Source organism: Molossus molossus, unplaced genomic scaffold, assembly GCF_014108415.1.
Source record: "Molossus molossus isolate mMolMol1 unplaced genomic scaffold, mMolMol1.p scaffold_m16_p_11, whole genome shotgun sequence".
NCBI lineage: Eukaryota > Metazoa > Chordata > Mammalia > Chiroptera > Molossidae > Molossus > Molossus molossus.
In genome coordinates, this window is record NW_023425346.1 from 35,490,232 (window position 1) to 35,509,662 (window position 19,431).

Here is a 19,431-nt window from a genome sequence, read left to right on the forward strand (position 1 = left end):
AAGAATATTAAGGTATAAGATAAACTTAAGTATAACTCAGTTTGATTTTGGAGCTGCTTATCCAAATATAATTTATAGAGTGGAAATGCTTGGTATAAGTCCAGCTAACATCAAATTAACCTCAATTAAGTAATTTCTCCTGTAATTATACACATGGATAGAGAAAATGCAAAGGATTAGGAATGTTTTGCTAGATGAATGGAGTGTCCAATTCCAATCCTTTATGCAGAAAGGCTTTCAGTGACAAACTTTATTAGATTTAGGTGGAGAAAGGGGGGCGTGGAGGGGGGAGGCTCCAGAGACACAGTTCAGCCGGCTGGAAAGAACCTAAGGCTGCCTGTCTGTGTTTACTAGGAAAGGCCGCGTTGTAGCTTTGCCGATGATGAATTGCATTTATTGTGACTTTGCCTAATTCACTTAGTACACGCCTGTCATAGCCCCTTCAGTTAGTTCCTTTAAGAGTGGCCTGTGGGTTCGTTTGTTTGTTTGGCTCAAATAAACTTATAAAAATCCTCTTTAAAAAAAAAAATAATGGTCTGTTTTTCCGTTTTGGGTTGTAGTGGACTTGAACCCTAGTTATGAAGTAGAGTCCAGTACGTACTTTGTCTCTTTGTTATCTGCAGGCTATGCCTGTGTTTCGGCTGCCTAACCTTCCTGATGGCCAGTGGGGGAGGGGAGGCCCACACAAGCCTGAGCAGATTGAGTTAATGAGAAATGTGTAATAACGAGAGGCACTGGGCAGTTTCAGAGCCATTAGAGATACAACCCAGGCTTATCAGCAGATGTTCTTTAGCTATGACATTAGTTTGGCTGGCTGGCTTCTCGCACCGGCCCCTCTGGCTCTCTGTGCCGGACAGTGTTTACAGTCTCTTTGCATACTTTTAAACTTGAAAAACTTACCCTTAATTTATGAGAGAAGTGACTTGTGTATGGCATTTAAAAGAAGTTTAATTCTTTGAACATTATTAAACACTGTGTGCCAAATGTCCTGCTATATATTGGGACTCCAAAGAAGAAAAGAATGTTTCCACCCTTTTAAAAACTTCTATCGAAAGCAAGATGAGCACACTTATTTCAGTGTGGTGGAAAAAAACGAGGATCAGAGACTCAGAAAACCCGAGTTTGAGTCCTTGATCTGCACCGTGTGTGTGTGTGTGTGTGTGTGTGTGTGTGTGTGTGTGTGTGACTTAAGGCAGGTCATTTAACTTCTGAGCCCCAGTTCCTCCATCTGTACAGTGGAGTCAGTATTGACCTGACACCTAGGGAGGCTGAGTGAGCTAAGAGGTCCTAAGATTATGGTTGGATATCTTATTAAAAGATATGTTAACTTTTGAGAAACAGAAGTGCTGCCCCAGATGAAAACGTAGCTGTGTCCCTAGAATTGCATAAATGAAGTCACTTACAGCAGTGAGAAGACATTCTCTGATTATTACCAGAGAAATGGAATTCCTAACACTCAAAGTAAAATATTTGCAAATGACACGGAAGCTTCATGAAGATCCTGATTTTTTATCCTCACCCGAGGACTTTTTTTGCATTTATCTTCAGATAGAGCGGGAGGGAGAGAGGGGGGAAGAGAGAGAGAGAAACATCGATGTGAGAGAGACACATCAACTGCTTGCCACCCACACAACCCCATCCGGGCCGGGGACAAACTGCAACCAAGGTACGTGCCCTTAGCGGGAACTGAACGGGGTCCGGAGTCTCTGGACCGCAGGCCGATGCTCTAACCGCTGAACCAAACTGGCCAGGACTTTTTTTTTTTAATCCTCACCCGAGGATATTTTTCTATTTATCTTCTGACAGGGTGGGAGGGAGGGAGAGAGAGGAAGAGAAAAGGAGAGAGAGAGAGAGAAACATCAGCCCGAGAGGCATACATTGACCAGTTGCCTCCCGCATGATCAACCAGGGCCAGGACCGAACCACAACTGAGGTATATGTCCTTGGCTGGAATTGAACCCGGTACTCATTGGTCTGCAGGCCGACACTCTACCACTGAGCCAAACCAGCCAGAGCCTTTGAGTCCTTTATTTTGTGTATGCTTATGGGGGAGTGATTAAAACTCCAGAGCAAATTTTATTTCTTATCCAGAAACTTTCTTCATGAAGAAAGTTTGATTACACACAGAGATTAATGATAGGAGGTCAGTGTGGGGGTAATGCCGTATTGATTAGACATTTTGAAAGAAATCTGTATTTTATTTTTATAAAGTAACTTTATTGGGGTGACATTGGTTAATAAGATTATACAGGTTTTGAATGTGCAATTTCTATGATACATCATCGGTATATTGCATGGTGTGCCCAGCACCCAAAGTCATATCTTCTTCTGTCACCATATACTTGACCTCTTTACCTTTACTGCCCCCACCACCTTCCCTCTGAACCACCATTCTGTTGTCTGTGTCTATGAGTTTTTGTTTTTCTTGTTTGTTCATTTGTTGTTTTCAGTTTTACATTTCACATATAAGTGAAATCATATGGTTCTTAACTTTTTCTGTCTGGCATTTCACTTAGCGAGATATTCTCGAGATCCATCCACGTGGTCGCAAATGGCAGTGTTTAATCTCTTATGGCTGAGTAGTAGTCCATTGTATATATATAGGTACTACATCTTCTTTCCCCAGTCAGCTAGTGAAGGACACTTCGATTGTTTCCACGTTTGGCCACCAAGAATAGTGCTGCAATGGACACAGGGTTGCATATATCTTTGCAGATGAGACATACAGATGGCCAGCAGATATATGAAAAGATGCTCAACTTCACTAGCTGTTACGGAAATGCAAGTCAAAACTACAATGAGATACCACCTCATACCTGTTAGAATGGCTGTTTCAACAAGACAAGTACTAACAAGCATTGGAGAGGTTGTGGAGAAAAAGAAACCCTCGTGCACTGCTGGTGGGAATGTAGACCGGCACAGCCACTATGGAAAGTAGTATGGCGGCTCCTCAATAAATTAAGAATAGAGCTACCATATGACCCAGCAATCCCTCTTCTGGGCATCTTCCTGGAAAATTAGAAATCTGTATTTTTCAAGCTCTTTCAGATGCTAATAAATCCGTATTGACATATCACCATAATTAAAAGATATTTTTATCCTTAAGAATAATATTTCTATATAACATAACTCAGGCTGAGGAGTTAATTTCACTAAACTACCCATATCAATAATGTTGGACAAGTGGGTAACTGGTTCTTGAAATAGCACGTGGAAGCTGAAACAGACCTAGAAGTGAGGGTGATGGGAAACTGCCAGCCTAGGTAGTTTGGGGTTTCACTTCAATATATAAAATTCTAATACTTAGAGAAAAAAAATATTAATTTAAATAAATATGATGTCAGTTCATCCAAAGTCCTCCAAAATAAAAATGTGTTTTGGCAGGTGCTTTCTCCAATGTATTCCCCCAAATATTTCTTTTGTCCAAATGGCTATATTGAAGAGACAGAGAGTTCTGACCGGTTGGGCTCAGGGCTTAGAGCATTGGCCCTCAGACCGATGGGTTGCGGGTTTGATTCCCAGTCAAGGGCGTATACCTGGGTTGCAGGTTTGACCCCTGGCCCTGATTGGGGTAGTGCAAGAGGCAACCAATCACTGTGTCTCTCACATCAATGTTTCTCTCTCTCCTCCCCCTCCTCCCCTCCCTCCCTTCTACTCTATCTGAAAGATCAATAAAAAAATGTCCTTGAGTGAGGATTAGCAAAAAATTAAAAAAGAAGTGACAGAAAGAAAAGGCTTGGTGGGACAGATGCTAGATTTATAGCTCAAACAATAGTTTCTTTTGAGATTAGAGACAAACAACCTTAAGTTTCAGGAAAATGACTGGGGCTTTGTTTCCTTCTGCCATAACAGTTATATTTGAATCCCTGCACGGAAACTGGGTTTTGGAGAAGTAGCTGTAATGTAGACCTACTGTGTTTTGAAGCATCAGGCTTCTTGATTCTCTGTTTCTTGGAAATACACTAATAAGTTACTTAAACAAGTGAAAAATGTGCCTAAAATATAGCAGCGAATACTAGTAAGCACATTTGACAAAGTATGAATGTATTAAATTTAGACCTTGTCCATAATTTCAGGGGAATAATTATGAGGAAATATTTTCAGGATCAGTAAAAGTATATACGTGGATTGGCAAATGTAGGTTTACAGTTGTTAGTATGTGAAAGTTCATTCTTGTGTTATTATTTATTTGTTGTATTTATTTGTATTACAACCATAAACCTACTTTTGCTCACCCCTGTATTTGAGAAAACCTTTCTGGGTCACCCCAATCTTAAATAGAAAATAGAGAAAGCTGCATTTGTTGACTATCAAAAGTGGGATTCACTAAGCAAATGAGAATGTTTCATATGTTACTGAACCCGATTTATTTATGTATGTATGTATGTTTAATCCTCACCGGAGGATATGTATGTATAGAGAGAGAGATGTGAGGGAAAAACATCAATCAGTTGCCTCCCATACGTGCTCTGAATGGGGATCGAACCCACAACCTAGATATGTGTCCTGACTGGGAATTGAACCTGCAACCTTTTGGTGTATGGGATGACATTCCAGCCGAGCCATCCATGCAGGGCAACCAGATTTTATTTCAAAGGAATAAATATGGCTCTTCTAGCATGAAGACTTTGCCTAAAAGAACAAACATTAGAAACCTCTCAGCAAATGTCTACAGGTTCAAATTTCAGGTCCTCAAGCAAATACAGCATTAGCCGGAGTAAGAATTCTTTGAGATTCATGTGTTAGGGGCCTTATATTTAGAAGTAATTGGTTGCTATAGCAGAAGGGAGCCCAGTTTTGCATTGTCACTAATCACAGGATTTTTAACAAGTTGGATAATTGGATTGGATTGTTCAAAGGCAAACATTTTATTGTATCCTAATATAGCTCTGGCATCAGCTGTTGTTATACACAAGGTTGGAAATAGTAACTAGTTAGCTTATCAGTGCAGATCAGAGCTTTTCGCAATTATTTGGCCTTCACCTGGGCTGTCACTGAAACCCCTTGGCAGTTGGATTCGCTCTGATCCCTTAGCGAAGCGATGGTGATTTTAAATTAATAAAAAGGACTTCATACAGACACAGTGATGACACTAGAGACGTTTCTTGTGATAGAAAATTTGGGGGAATAATTAGGAACAGTATGCTGATCTTTTTATGTTAACAGCTTTGTTGAGGTATAGTTTATACACTATAAAATTCACCCTGATCATTTTTTAAATAAAGGGGAAATAGTGATAGGTGTCTCACTACAAGCCACTTCGTTCTGTCTCAAAGCGTAATGAAAGATATATGCTTTCACTGATGAGGTCATCTTTTTTATAATAGTGAGATAATCTTTAGTATTTCTAAATTTTAAGTGAGCAAGACTCGGGTGGACCAGGAAGAGTGTGTGGTTCCCTTTGTTGGAGAAATAAAATTCACGTGGGATAAACAAATGCTTAAGCATGCTGGCCAGAGTCAGTGTTGGGAAATACTAAAACATTCCACTGTGGCATAAGCAATAATCAGGTTTAAAAGAAGTACTAGGAAAAGCATCTTTGAGTTGTAGGTAGAGGAGACCCTGAGAGCATCGTTCTGGTTTCACGATGAATCTCTGTTTTCCCTTTTTAGAGCTGATATACCATTTCCCTTGTCCGTGTGTGTGAAGTACGGCATATGTACAGAGAAGGGTGTGAAACCTAGAACAGCCTAACAAGTAGGTTAAAGCCAGCACCTGTGCATCTACTACTTGGTCAGGACATAGAGCATTGCTGGCCTCTCAAGGAATACGTCGTATTTCCCTTCCCCCACCGCAGTCCTCCTCTGCTGTCGTCTTTATGCTAGTCATCTCTCTCTCTCACACACATGCACACATACACAAATAACACCACGCATGTATGTGACCCTAACTATTGAAGATTATTTAATGTTGCCTATTCTGCATAAGTCTGTACAAGTAAAATCACGTGTTGGTTTAGTCCAGCATCAGGTTTCTAAGATCCATCTCTGTGGGAGCATGCAGAACATGCATGTAGTGGATTCATTTTCATTGAACTCGAACATAGTCCGAGTCTTACCCATTTACCCAGTTTTCTACTACTGCTTATTGTGCTGCTTTGGACTTTAGAGTCTATAAAATCTGATACACATGGGCATGAGTTTCTGAACGTGTAGTCCCTCCACTCCCAGCATCTGCATAAGACTCGTTAGAATGTAGATTCTTGGGCCCTATGTCAGATCTGTATTCAAATATCATTCGTGTGTGTGTTGCTTATTTCAGTGATGGTACTTTTGCTTAAACTATTTTTGGGTCTCCTAGTTTGGAACTGCCTTGGGAGCTCATGAGTGATCACATGCATGGATATACATACACACAAATGCGCACACACACTCACACACACTTGTCTCTCAGCAATAAACTCATTACTCATTTTTCAAACATACGTTTTATTGAGTTTGAGTCAAACTTTTGTTTTTTTCAAAAAGAATTAGTATTTAAAAGAGAAAGATTTGCTAACATTGAAGATATTCAAAAGAATACGCAATAGCCCTGTCTGGTGTGGCTCAATGGTTGAAGCGTTGGCCAATGGACTGAAGGGTCGTGGGTTCAATTCTGGTCAAGGATATGTACCTGGGTTGCAGGTTCGATCCCTGGCCCCAGGTGGAGTCATGCGGAAGGCAACCAATTGATGTTTCTCTCTCTCTCCACCTCTCCTTCCCTTCTCCCTCCCTCCCACCCTATCTAAAAAAATCAATGGAAAAATATTCTCAGGTGAGGATTAAAAAAAAAAAAGAATGTGCAATGGACTGAAGACCTGCCAGAGGAAGACCTGCTTGCAAGTTGGGCAGAGCATGATTCCTGGAATGAGAGCTGCGGGGCTACAGAGAAAGCAGCGCCGATGAGGGCTCAGGTCCATTGTACCATGACAGCTGTTTTCTCGGGGAAGGGCTGAATTCCTCTGAGCTTCCGTTCCCTCCCATGCGGAGAGGATGATAACATCGTTAGGACATCATGATTGTTTGCAGGGCCACATTCATTCCGTGGGTGCCTTTCAGCCTTGGGTCAGCAGTAGCAGTCTCTGAACGGTGTTGATTGTCATGCCTTCATACATGTCATGCTTTTTCCTTTCTTGTGTGCTTCCTGCAGGAACGATTCCAGGTGAAGAATCCTCCCCACACTTACATTCAGAAGCTCAAAGGCTATCTGGACCCGGCCGTAACCAGGAAGGTAAGATGGATATGTTTCCACTTTTTGTCCCGGCTTCCCCGTTAGTGACCAGAATCCTCTGCATTGTAGGAGACCTTCCTTCCTACATTGTAGCCTGTGCCAGGGCCTCCAGGAAAACAACCCTTGGAGACAGACATGAAAAGACAAAGAAAGCAGCCATCCTTCTCATGAGAGGATGTGTTTAAAAGTACTTTCCTGAGCCCTGGCTGGTTTGGCTCAGCGGTTAGAGCTTCGGCCTGCGGTCCAGAGAGTCCTGGGTTGGGTTCCCGCTAAGGGCACGTACCTCAGTTGCAGTTTGTCCCCGGCCCTGGTTGGGTTGTGCGGGAGGCAGCCACTCGATGTGTCTCTTTTACGTTGATGTTTCTCTCTCTCTCTCTCCCTCCCACTTTATTTGAACAAAAAGTGGAAAAATGGCCTCGAGTGAGGATTAAATCAATCAATCAATCAATCAATAAATAAATGAAAGTGCTTTCCTGAGCCCTGGCCGGTTTTGCTCAGCGGTTAGACCACAGAGTCCTGGGTTTGGTTCCCACTAAGGGCATGTACCTCGGTTGCAGTTTGTCTCCAGCCTGGTTGGGGTTGTGTGGGTGGCAGCCACTTGATGTGTCTTTCTCACACCGATGTTTCTCTCTCTCATGCGCTCTCTCTCCCTCCCGCTCTATCTGAATATAAATGCAAAAATGCCCTTGAGTGAGGGTTTAAAAAAATAAATAAATAAATAAAAGTACTTTCCTTAGATGGGAGTCCTGTCCCTTTGATGGTTACAGAGTCGCTGCCATGTCCGACTGCACAGGGCCGGGAGTCCGGTGCAGAGGTGTGTGAGCCCCTAGGAAGGCAGGCCCAGCCACGGGACTTGTCTTTCATGTCTTGGTGCATTTCCAGAGACCTTGAACGTTCACTGGGCTTTGTCATCCCAGCTGTGCTCTCACATCCTGTGTTGATGCTTTTAGCAGCTTCCCCGCCCCCACCGAGCCCCGGCCCCGAGAAGGTAAGGAGAGAATAGCTCATTCCCTTCCCCACTGACTCTCCTTTTACCAACAAGCCCTGCTTTGTACAGCCACACGATCGGCTGACACTGGTGCCTCGTGGGGAAGCACGCAGCCTGGCACAGCCCCGCGGCCTGGGGCCGTCCTGGGCCGTCTCAGGGCAGAGCTGTCCCTGCTCAAGATGGGCAGAGGGCTCTTCACCAGACAGCACTTGTTTCTCGGTTGACCTACCACAACTGTGTTAAAGCTACAGCGAAAATATCTTGAGCTGAATTCCCTCCGTTGTTTCTGTGTGGGACTCATGAGTGAAGAAAGGCACACTTTTCCTGGTTAGCTCTTGTTGCCAGAGCTCTTGGCTCTTGTATTAAAAAATACATATATATTGCCTTTTTCTTTATTTTCTGCTTTTACTCACCACATCCTTTCCAACAACAACAACAGAAAGTCAAGCAAAGGAAAACAGCTATTATTTCCTTTTGGAAGTTTCCTTCCCTTTTGTCCCTTGGTTTGCATGCAGGCAAGCGGAAATCAAATCGAGACATGATGATGAAAATGGCCTGCAGACCTCTGCTGTCGGCTAGACACCATATGCGACTTGAATGACACAGCCCCGTCTTCTGAGAATGTACCTGTCAAAGTCTCGTCGTATCCAACCGCTCACAAATATGGCACACACATGTTTGTTTTTAAAGAGCTTCTGTCAGGCCCCTAAATGAGGCAGCTGTTTCCTTCTTTGTTTCATTCTTGTTCATCTCCTCCCCGAAGGATGTAGCAGCCTCAGTGTCATGGGATTAGAGAGGGTTAAGGGAAGGCACACCCATACACACGCAGCACAAGCCAAAGACCCCAGGTGGTTTTCTGGACTATTTCTTTGCACAGAGGCAACAAGATTCTGTTTTAGAAATATGTTCAGGAGTCCCCAGACTTGCACACCTTCAGGCTGGATGGCTCAGGCCCCAGCGTCAGACACGCTCATCCCGAGCTGAGCATTGCAGAAACGCTGAAACGCTCAAGTCCACCCACAAGACTAAAGATCTCCTCTTGCATGGAGTATGTTCCATCCCCAAACAAGTACTGTAACGTTAGTCAGATTCTGAAAAAGAAACAGAAAATGTGAGAACTTGTAGTATGCTGCTTAGACTCCAGCCCCAAACCCCACAGGGAGGAAGATGCTTGGAGGGGAGAGGTGGGTTCCTCTTGGCACAGCCCCAGCTCTCCTTTGGAACAATTATTTCAATTATTCCTGGGTTGACACAAAGAAGATAAGACAAAAACAACCACTGAGCTGCTCAGCAAGTGTTTTTGCTCCCTTGCAACTAACAGTAAAGAGGCCCGAGACCAAAGGTGTTGTCTGGCTGACCTGCAGCCTCTGCCCCAGACCCCGTGTGCTCACCTCAGCAGCCTTGTCTGGTTTGTGCCTCATCCCTCACCATCCGTCGTTCGGTGCAGGAAAGAATAAATTGGATGTTGGAGCCACCATCTCTGCTTTGCCTGATTTCTGTCGGGAGCTGGCAGGAGGAAATGATCTGTTCCACTCAACGTAATTGTCATGCTTAAAGCCCGGGGAAAAAGGAGATTTTGTTTGGAATACGGCATGACTTGCAGTTAAAATGGATTTCAGAGTCTCAGCTGTAATATGGGAGGACGAAGAGAAGATTTCGGATCAGGGCTTTGCGTTTTAGCCGGACAGTCTAGGCTGGGCCGTCTTCCCCTGACTGCGCCTGGCGTCCTCGGGTTTGTCATTCGTGAAGTTGTGCTCATCTGGAGCACAAGATGCGTCACTTGCCATCTTTTAAAACTTTTTTCTGAAGTATATTCTGCTTAGATTTTCTTCTAAATCATTTAAAACCCTCCAGGGAAGGGAAGGAAGAGCCCACATTCGATACCCCTGGGACCAGAGCTCTCCAAAGCGGCCTCCTCATTTAACACCAGGCGGTTCTTAGTCTGGGCTTTGGGGGTGGGATTGCTCGTGTCCGGCATGGACAGGCCGCGGCCCATGAAGAAGGAGTCAGGTCCTCTGTGGCGGAGAAATCTATTGCCCGTGTCTCTAGGGCTCAGCTGCCTCCGTGGGCCATCCCCGGGCCTTCCTCTTAGGGAGAGAGCCAGGCAGAGCCTGCTGATGGGTGGTGCCTGCTCCTTTTCGCGGATGCCCACAGGCACAGGGTTTCTCTTTCAAAGCTCTCCGCGTCCGTGGCAGAAGTGCAGAGTGGCGGCACTCACTGTTGACGCTTAGAGAAGTGGGTGCCCGGGCTTCTCTGTAGTGCGGAGCCCAGCTGAGAAATCAAACAGTTCCCAAGCGAATGCAGTGCAAGGGCAAAGTCAGTTGAGTTTTACCGGAGGTATCGCGTTGTTGCCACAGTGTAGTACCTACCATGGTAAATGGCTAATATATGTTATGTGTTTATTAATAACAAAGATTGTCGTTCCCATTATCTCATAGAGTTCTGGTTGACTTGTTTTGATATGTGCCTCTTAGTCCTTCAGCAGATCCTCTTTTACGCTGGGTACCCTCGTGGCTGACAGTGTCTGGAAGGGGTGACCTTATCTCCAGGATGCACAAGGCAGAGTTGGGAACTGGAAGAGGCCCCAGGGAACCAGTCAGAACTGTGCCAAATGCACAGCCAGGAACACTGAGTTGTTTTGTAGAGGCCACAGGTGTAGACAGCCTAAGACTTGTGACTCTGACATGGAATGGCCCCTCTGGAGCAGCGAGACCACCCAGTGGGTTTTGGAAATGGTTTCTCAGCTGTGTCACCTCATCAGCCGTCCTCATTGCTAGAGAGCTCTCTGTCCCCCCAAACTACACACGGCTTTGCCGTCTCTTAGGCCTTCCCTGATAAAAGAGGGGAGTGCCCTTCTGTTTTCAATGCATTGAGGATGCTTCTATTTCATATATCCCACTGTACCTAAATTCCGAAAACCTGAGAAAGTCTTTGGGGATGGCACCCAGCGGGAATCTAGGAGACTGTTTGCTTCCTTAGACCCTGAAGCAGTTGGAGGAGAAGCGAAGGGCCTTTGGAAGCGAAGAGAGCGACAGGAGCCACCGTGCTGAGCAGGGGTCCAGGCGTTCACTGGGGCACCAGGTCCCACCAGGGGCACGGCATTGCTCTGCCCACCTCCCGTCTTGGAGTCCTTCTTTCCAGACTTTCTCCTTTCCCTCCTGTCCTTGCACGCCTTTGTCTTTGGGGCTGGATGACTCTCTTTACCCTGCAACTATGGCAGTAGGACAGGAAGCATAGCACTCTTCTGAGGAGGCATTCATTGCACATCAAATGTCCTTCCAGAGTGGCCTACGACTTTAGTTACCGTAAATAAGTGTTTCCATGGGAAACTGTTCCAGAGAACTGATGCGCAATGAATGCAATGCTGGCGATCTTTGGAGGTTATTTAGAGTTGAGAGGATAGAGAGATGAATACACCGACTATCAGAGGAGGACTCACTGAACAAGAAACATATGACAGAGTTCTGGAAGGATTGGTGGGATTTTATAGGCTCGGGAGTGAGGAAGTACAACCCAAAGGTAGAAGGCAGGTCTCCAGAGTAGGGGCCTTCCAAGTGGGGGCTCAGGGGCAGGGGTAACTGGGAATGTTTATTTTTGGGAAAAGTTAGGTCATGCAGAAAAGAAGTAACGCAGCAACCCTGAGACTGTTACCTTAGAAAGACCTGCTTGCAAGGTTGGCTCCTTGTCGTCAACTGGGAACTTGAATTTTGGGAGAGTTCCCACCATCTCTGATAAGAAGGACTCACGGTGCCCTAACTGGTTATGCCAACAGTATGGTTTATGCTGGATGCCTGTTTCCCTCCAGTAAGTCTGGACTTTGGGTGGGTGCTAGGCAGAGAGTACCCGAGCGATTCCGCCCCTAGTGAACACCCTGGGCACCGAGTCTCGAATGAGCTTCCTGGTAGACAGCATTTCACGAATACTGTCACTTGTGACTCTTCTGGGGCAAGACTCTTAGAAGCTTGTATCTGGTTTCCTCCAGACTTCACCCCAATTACCATTTCCCTTTGCTGATCGCGCCTTGTATCTTTCTGCTGTGATAAATCTCAGCCATACGGACCTCTCTACACTGAGTACTAGCAAATCATCGAAAGTAGGGTGGTCTTAGGAACCTCAACACATAAATATATTGCTGAATTTTTTTTTTTTTTATCCTCACCCGAGGACATTCTTCCATTTTTGTACAGATAGAGTGGGAGGGAGAGAGAGGAAGAGAGAGAGAGAGAGAGAGAGAGAGAGAGAGAGAGAGAGAGAGAGAGAGAAACATCGACGCTAAAGGGACACATCGAGCGGCCGCCACCCGCATAACCAACCAGGGCCAGGGACAAACCGCAATCAAGGCATGCGCCCCTAGTGGGAACCGAACCCGGGTCTCTCCAGACTGCAGGCCAACGCTCCAACCACTGAGCCAAACCGGCCAGGGCTGGTGAATATTTTTATACTGTGGGGTAGGGAAAAAAAATAACCTACTTACTCAAAGACACCTAGTACCTGAAATAAGTCATTTTTCCCCATCCTTTCACAGAAGCTCATTTTAATGATGAGAAAAATTTGTGTGCTTTGCAGAAAGAAATGTGGAGAAGCCCACTTCGGAGGCAGAGCTGTTTTCACGTTGTGTTAAACTTATTATGAGTAAACTACAGTTTTAGCAGTTGCTAAAATATGTTTTGTGAGAATATGTGTTCTTGGACTTACAGAAATTCAGACGGCGTGTTCAAGAATCCACACAAGTGCTAAGAGAACTGGAAATTTCTTTAAGAACCAACCATATTGGGTAAGTGTGCCCGTTTAACCTTGTAGCTCCGAGGTTTTTGGACACTTTACAAAGTGACTCTATGACAGCCAAAGAGTTACGCTTCCTTACTGTTCATTGTAAGTGAGGAGAGTGAGGGTTAGATGTGTGGAACCTGTGTTGGTATTTGAATTGCTCACTGTACAAGGATCTGTAGAAGCAGGACAGACAGTCCTTGGTTTGGGATATCTGTAACCATTCTAACATTCTCGGCTTGGATGCCGTGGTAGGTGCTTGGGCTCTTGTGTGCATAATAATTCTTTGGCAAATTAGGAACCCCCAACAGGTAACATAGACAGAGATCCTGGAAGATCTGGGAGCTGCCTATCTGAAATTGCTCCTTCCTTCTTTCCTCAATTCCCTGGCCTTTCTGACCAGAAGGCGACGAAAGCTGGACTGATGTCACCTGGGACACCTCAGTGCACGTGTTACTTTGTTCTGAGTCTCTTCTGCCTACATCTCAAACTTTCAGGACCGTGAAATAAATGTAAATCCACTCTAGAAAATAAAGTTTGAGGAATCTCTGCGCTAAGCATGTCTTAAGGGTTTTCATACGGCAACATGGTTGCTTTGCCTCAAGCAAGTACAACTTTATGACATTTTCACTTATTCCTGGGATGGCATAATCGTAAAGTACCTTAAAACAAGATGGTTTATCTCCAAGGCAGAATGATATCAGGTATCCTATTTGTAACCTGAGTTCCTCCTAAAGTTTCTGTTTGAACCCCAGCAAGTTATTTAACCCTCTGGGTTTTGAATATTTGAATTTTATAATGAGAAGATAATAGACTTTAGATTTTTTTAGAATTTTCCCCTTTGGCATTTTTTGCAGGTCTGTTGGAAATGAAGTTCTACATATGTGTTATGTTATAGTTTTACAGAGTAGTCTGTAAAACAAACATAGTACATAAATAACAGTTTACTTCTACTTTAGACTGTTTGCTATAAGCCTTTCAAATGGTAATTTTCACAGTTATTTCAGAATAAGTTTTTTAAAAATTGCCGAAATGCAATGTTGAAATCAACCCAGGTGGCGCCTGGGTGAGACTGTTTATTTCCTGAAGGATAACTGCACATTTGTCACCTCGAGAATGGAGTACTTGAGAAATGAACTGATTCTACCCTAAGGTCGAGAGTCACCTTTATCCCAGAAAACGGGCTATAAAACAGTGGATCATGGAATCATGATTTAGAAGTTGCAGAGAAATTAAGTGTTACCTAGTCTCTCATTTTACAGAGAAGGTGAGAGATCCCACAAAGTCTGCAGCTGTAGAGCCAGGTGCTCAGGTTCAAAATGCTGTGTTCATTTTCTTGTGTTGCCTAATCTGGCAGCTTTTTCCCTGAAAGGAAATAAGATAATCAAGGCTCTGGGATCAAAGTAATGAGGCTTGTCTGTTGGGGGTGAAAGTGGTGGTAATTTAATATAGTTGGGCATCCAAGCTTAGGAAATTTACATACTTTCCAATATTTGTGGATTGGGAGCTAGATTCCATTTGGTAAGGTCTAGCCCTATACTGTTGGCACCACGTCTGGACTGAAAGTGTTGGAATGAGCTGCAGCCAGGATTTCTACAAATTGTCAAAAAGCATTTCTTCAAGCATTGCTGGAATAATGTGAAATTGACCATCAAATACCAAAGCAAGATGATCATTTCCAATACAAAGTTGGCTGGTTGGGTTGAAGCCAGTGCAAATCTGCAAGCAATTGGAGTGGTTTGTTGTTTGGGATACTGTAGGCATGTTGAAAGATTCTTACATTGCTTTCGTCTTCCAGCTTAGGTTTTCTGTGTCTACCACCTATGTGGGGCACTCTGAAAGCTTGGGCTTAAGCAGCAGAAAAATGCATGGCGGTGCATTGTCTGTCTGCATGCAGCTGACCTAACCTTATACAGAATGAAACCACACACCAGGATTTTGACCTTTCTTGCCTGTCCTGAAAACCTCAACTGAACTCTTCATTATGGAAACTAACTGGCTTGAACTCATCTGGCTGGGAAATTTTCTGAAAAGTTACTCAATAATGTGAAAATAATCAATACAATGCAGAATTTTTGGAATGCAAGGTGCTCAATAAGGGATCCAAAGATTTTTTTGTACTCTTTAAGGTACCATAGTAGATAGTAATTGGGTGCCCATTTTCCTTATGGAAAGAGAGATCTTGGTTCAGATTTTTGCTATGCCCCTTATTTGTTATTTGACTTTAGATTAGTTATATAAACTCTCTGTGCTTTCCATATGATCTAAATTAACTTAGAAAATGAGGATAATAATACTCCAAAGGAATGTTGTAAGGAGTAAATTAAATAACTTCTAAAAGATGTAATATAGGGTTTAATACATAGTAATTACTATGTGATAGCTGTTATTTGTTGTTACGCTTGTTGAAAATAATATTATATCTAATAATTCAACAATATTATATAATGTATCCCTAAGGCATTCTGTGCAGAGAACATTTGTCTTCTCTGTCTGAAATGACCCTGACACCTAGGAGATTGTTGCTTATCAGAAATTAAAAGTAAGAATTACATTTAAAATCTACTCATCCTAAAAAATTATTCTTGGCACATACTTGCATTTCAAGGTTAAAGTCTAGTGCTTTGTTGAGATAACATTTCAAGCTATAGCTTGTCAAGCAAAGGGTTTGTTCTGAGTTTTTATATTAACCTAAAACTCCATAAATGGAGCAGTCTTCTGAGAAAGAAAATTAATTTTCTTTGAGCCAAATTGAAGTAAGAATTGAACTAGAAATAATCAAATTCACTTACGTTTAGGAATTATAACGATAGAGAAGAATTGGATTATGGCTTATCCAAGCTTTTGAAGTGACTTGAAATTCCCTTGAAGGGAGACAAGTAATGCTGAGACACATTGGCCAGGCAGTGTGAGTAGGCTTATGTCACAGTGTCTTGGATATCAGGGTGACAGATAAGAGTCAAGTGGCAGCGATAGTGGTGAGTTGAAGAGATTGACAGGCTTTGTTCCATGGAACTGAGGTGTAGGTTCTCTCTCCTTGAAGGAAATTCATTTTCGTAAAACTCCCTATTATGATAGCAAATTAATTTCCCTCCCGAGTACAAAGTCATAGAAATTCTGAAAGATGCTTGCTTCACTTTATCTGGCTGGGAGAGCAGAGAGATGAGGTGGGAGAATGTGCAAGCGGGCAGGGTTGTGGACGGGAAGGAAGCCGGTGACATCTTCCCTCCTGGACTTCCAGCTGCTCTGTGAAACTGTGGGCAGGGCCAGGCCCAAAGAGGAAGGAGCAGAGAATAACTCAAGCTGGTTTTAGGAGGGTATAAAATATGTATGGGGTGTGTGCATCTATCTAGCTAACCTATAATTAATTCATTCTTAGGCGGTCCTTTTTGGAAATTCTCAAGATCATAATCATTTTGTCATGTATTAAGCATTTTATTAGGCACATTAAATGTATTATTATCTTATTTTTTTACAAAAGCTTGTTATTATTGTCTTTTACCTCAGAACCTCCATTTCACAGACGAGAAAACCGAGTCAGCTATTAAGTATCTTGCTCAAGTCCACACAATTTAGAAGCACTGAGATTCATATCTAAATATGTCCAAAGCCTGTCATAAAACCAACAGTTCTCAAACTTTTTATTTTCAGGACTCCTTTACTCTCTGAAATTATTTTGAACCCCAACAAGGTTTTATTTTTGTGGGTTTTATCTATTAACGTTTACCATATTGGAAATTTAAATGGATACATTTTAAATATGCTTCTTAGTAAAATTTAATATTCATGAAATATTTAATAACTATAAATATATAATACAAAATAAGAAACATAACATAGCACAAATAACATATTACATAAAAACAACTATTTTCCAAAGCAAAAAAGAAACTAGCGACGGGAGTGCCATTCATTTCCATGTTTATAGATCGCCGCCGCGGCAGCTGTATTCTCCCGTCTCTGCATCCGATTTGTTGTGCTGTGTGGCTTTGGTTGATGTATATGAAGAAAACTGGGCCTTACACAGGTACATACTTGGAAAAAGGAGGAGCTTTTTTTTTTTTACATTTTTGACATATAATTTAATTTCCTTTTAATAAATTTTTTTTTTTCAATTACAGTTTACATTCAGTATTATATTGTATTAGTTTCAGGTGTACCACATAGTAGTTAGACAATCATATACTTTGTAAAATGGTCCCCCCCACTCCCCTGATATTTTCAGTACCCAGCTGGCACCGTACATAGTTATTACACTATTATTGACTATATTTTCTATGCTTTGCTTTACATTCCTATGATAATTTTGTAACTACCAATCTGTACTTCTCAATCCCTTCACCTCTTTCACCCAGTCTCTCAACCACCTTCCCCTCTGGCAACCTGAATCTGTTCTCTGTCTGTTTCTGTATTGTTTGTTCATTTATATTGCTCCCCAGATTCCACATAGAAGTGATATCTTTCTCTGACTGACTGACTTTACTTAGCATAATACCCTCTAGGTTCCATGCTGTTGCAAATGGAAAGATTTCATTCCTTTTATGGCCAAGTAATATTCCATTGTATATATGTACCACAGCTTTTTAATCTACTCATCTATTGATAGATGCTTGGGTTGCTTCCATATCTTGGCTATTGTAAATAACACTGCATTGAACATAGGGGTGCATATATAAACTATTGTTTTGGATGTCTTTGTATTTATACTCAGAGTGAAATTGCTGGGTCATAAAGTAGTTCCATTTTTAATATTTTTGGGGAACCTCTATAGTTTTCTATAGTGGCTGCACCAGTCTGCATTCCCACCAGCAGTGCACAAGGGTTCCTTTTTAGGAGGAGTTTTAAAATAACTTTTCCTGATAATTATGGATATTCTTGTTTGATATTACACCAAAATTTAAGAGGTGGCAATTTCCTTTTTTTAAAAAAAGATTTTTAAATTTACTTTTAGAGACAGGAGAAGGAGAGAGAGAGAGAGAAACGTTGGTGTGAGAGAGAAACATGGATTGGCTGCCTCCTGCAGGCCCCCTACTGGGGTTGAGTCCACACCCTGGGCAAATGCCCTGACCTGGAATGGAACTGGCAGCTCTTTGGTGCTTGGGATGACGCCCAACCAACTGAGCCATACCAGCCAGGGCAAGAAGTGGCAACTGCTTCAAGTTAGCTGCAGTGTGAAGTCTGAAACTGAACCAGTGACTTTTTGTGCTCTGTTATGTTCAAGTCCGTTTCTTGTCTTATACTTGAATGTCTCTTTACTCATTAGTAATTTTTTACTATCATAAATTGGGCATTTGGAAAATAAGGTCTCACTGACTTAATCTGATCTCATGAACGCTAACACATTTTATTCTACACTATAAAAACAGCCACATTTGTTAGTAATCACTGCCCTCACTGGAGTATACTTCAAGTATTGAGAAGCCATCAAGCTCGTGGTAGTGCATACAAGTGTTCCAGAATTCTTTTTTGGTTTGTTTGTTTGAAACCTCAAATTGTATCATCGATGACAAATGCCATCAGTTATTTTCCTCAAAATGACAGGCTGACTTCATTGACTTTTGAGAAAATACCAGCCCAGGACCCAAGACAGAAGAACCATAGTCTGTGGGTCATTTTCCACTCCATGCAGAACGGCGGCCACTGGGTTTGCAACACGAACGGCTGCACAGGTGCTTTTCCTCAAGACAACTGTGGCACCGGGCGGAGGGGGCACCCCAAGTGCTTTGTGCGCCTCCCACCGTGCCTGCGAAGTTAAAGATGTAGGCTCAAGGAAGACGCTCCCGTAAAATCAATTGTTACTGCTTCACTAAGAATGGGTTTCGTGAAGCTGCCTTGTATCCTCTCAAGGGTGTGGAGTGAAGAAGGCAATGAACAGGTGGATTCTTTGGTGGCAGCAATGTTACCACATTTCTTCTGTACCATCAGTACAAGTGCCAGCACAGTGACCAAAACAACTGTTTTCTCACTATTTGTGTGAAGATACCTGTAACTCCAAAGACCCCTGGGAGGGCCTCAGGGACCCTGGTGGTGTGTGGGCTTTCCATGAAGAACCAGTTGGTGACACTGTCTCCTAGATTGGGTCGCTCATGATGAATCTGGGCGGTGCTTCTCCCCCCCACCCCCATGGTTTTTCGGCCACGGCGGTTCCCACTGTGCCTGTAGCAGCTCTCTAGGAGACTGGCAGAGAGAATTCACCATGTGTCCCTTATGTTGTGTGTCTAGATGAGAATAATCAAGTTCTAAGATTTGTGGGGGACACAGAGAAAACAGCAACTCGGACATGAAGCTTTGACCTGTCTCCAGTAAAACAGTAACTACTGGCATCTGCGCTTAGATCTCTTCCTTGAAGGGTTTTCCAGAGCTGTTTTTCATGACCACGTCTTCTGAGCAGCTGATTGGGAATTTGCCTGATCCACTTTTACAACACATGGTAATTACAGTGAATCTGTGAGGTACTCAGTAAATGA

The 19,431-nt window shown here is 43.0% G+C and overlaps 1 protein-coding gene across 4 annotated transcripts in view; it reads left to right on the forward strand.

The window, feature by feature from the left end:
* Positions 1-19,431, forward strand: part of FMNL2 (formin like 2) — a 315,926-nt gene that overhangs the window by 207,053 nt on the left and 89,442 nt on the right. For all 4 annotated transcript variants that reach the window (XM_036254610.1, XM_036254613.1, XM_036254611.1 and 1 more), the window contains exons 3-4: positions 7,129-7,209; positions 12,895-12,971. In XM_036254610.1, coding sequence (XP_036110503.1) covers positions 7,129-7,209; positions 12,895-12,971 — 158 coding nt within the window. The remainder of the gene's footprint in view (positions 1-7,128; positions 7,210-12,894; positions 12,972-19,431) is intronic.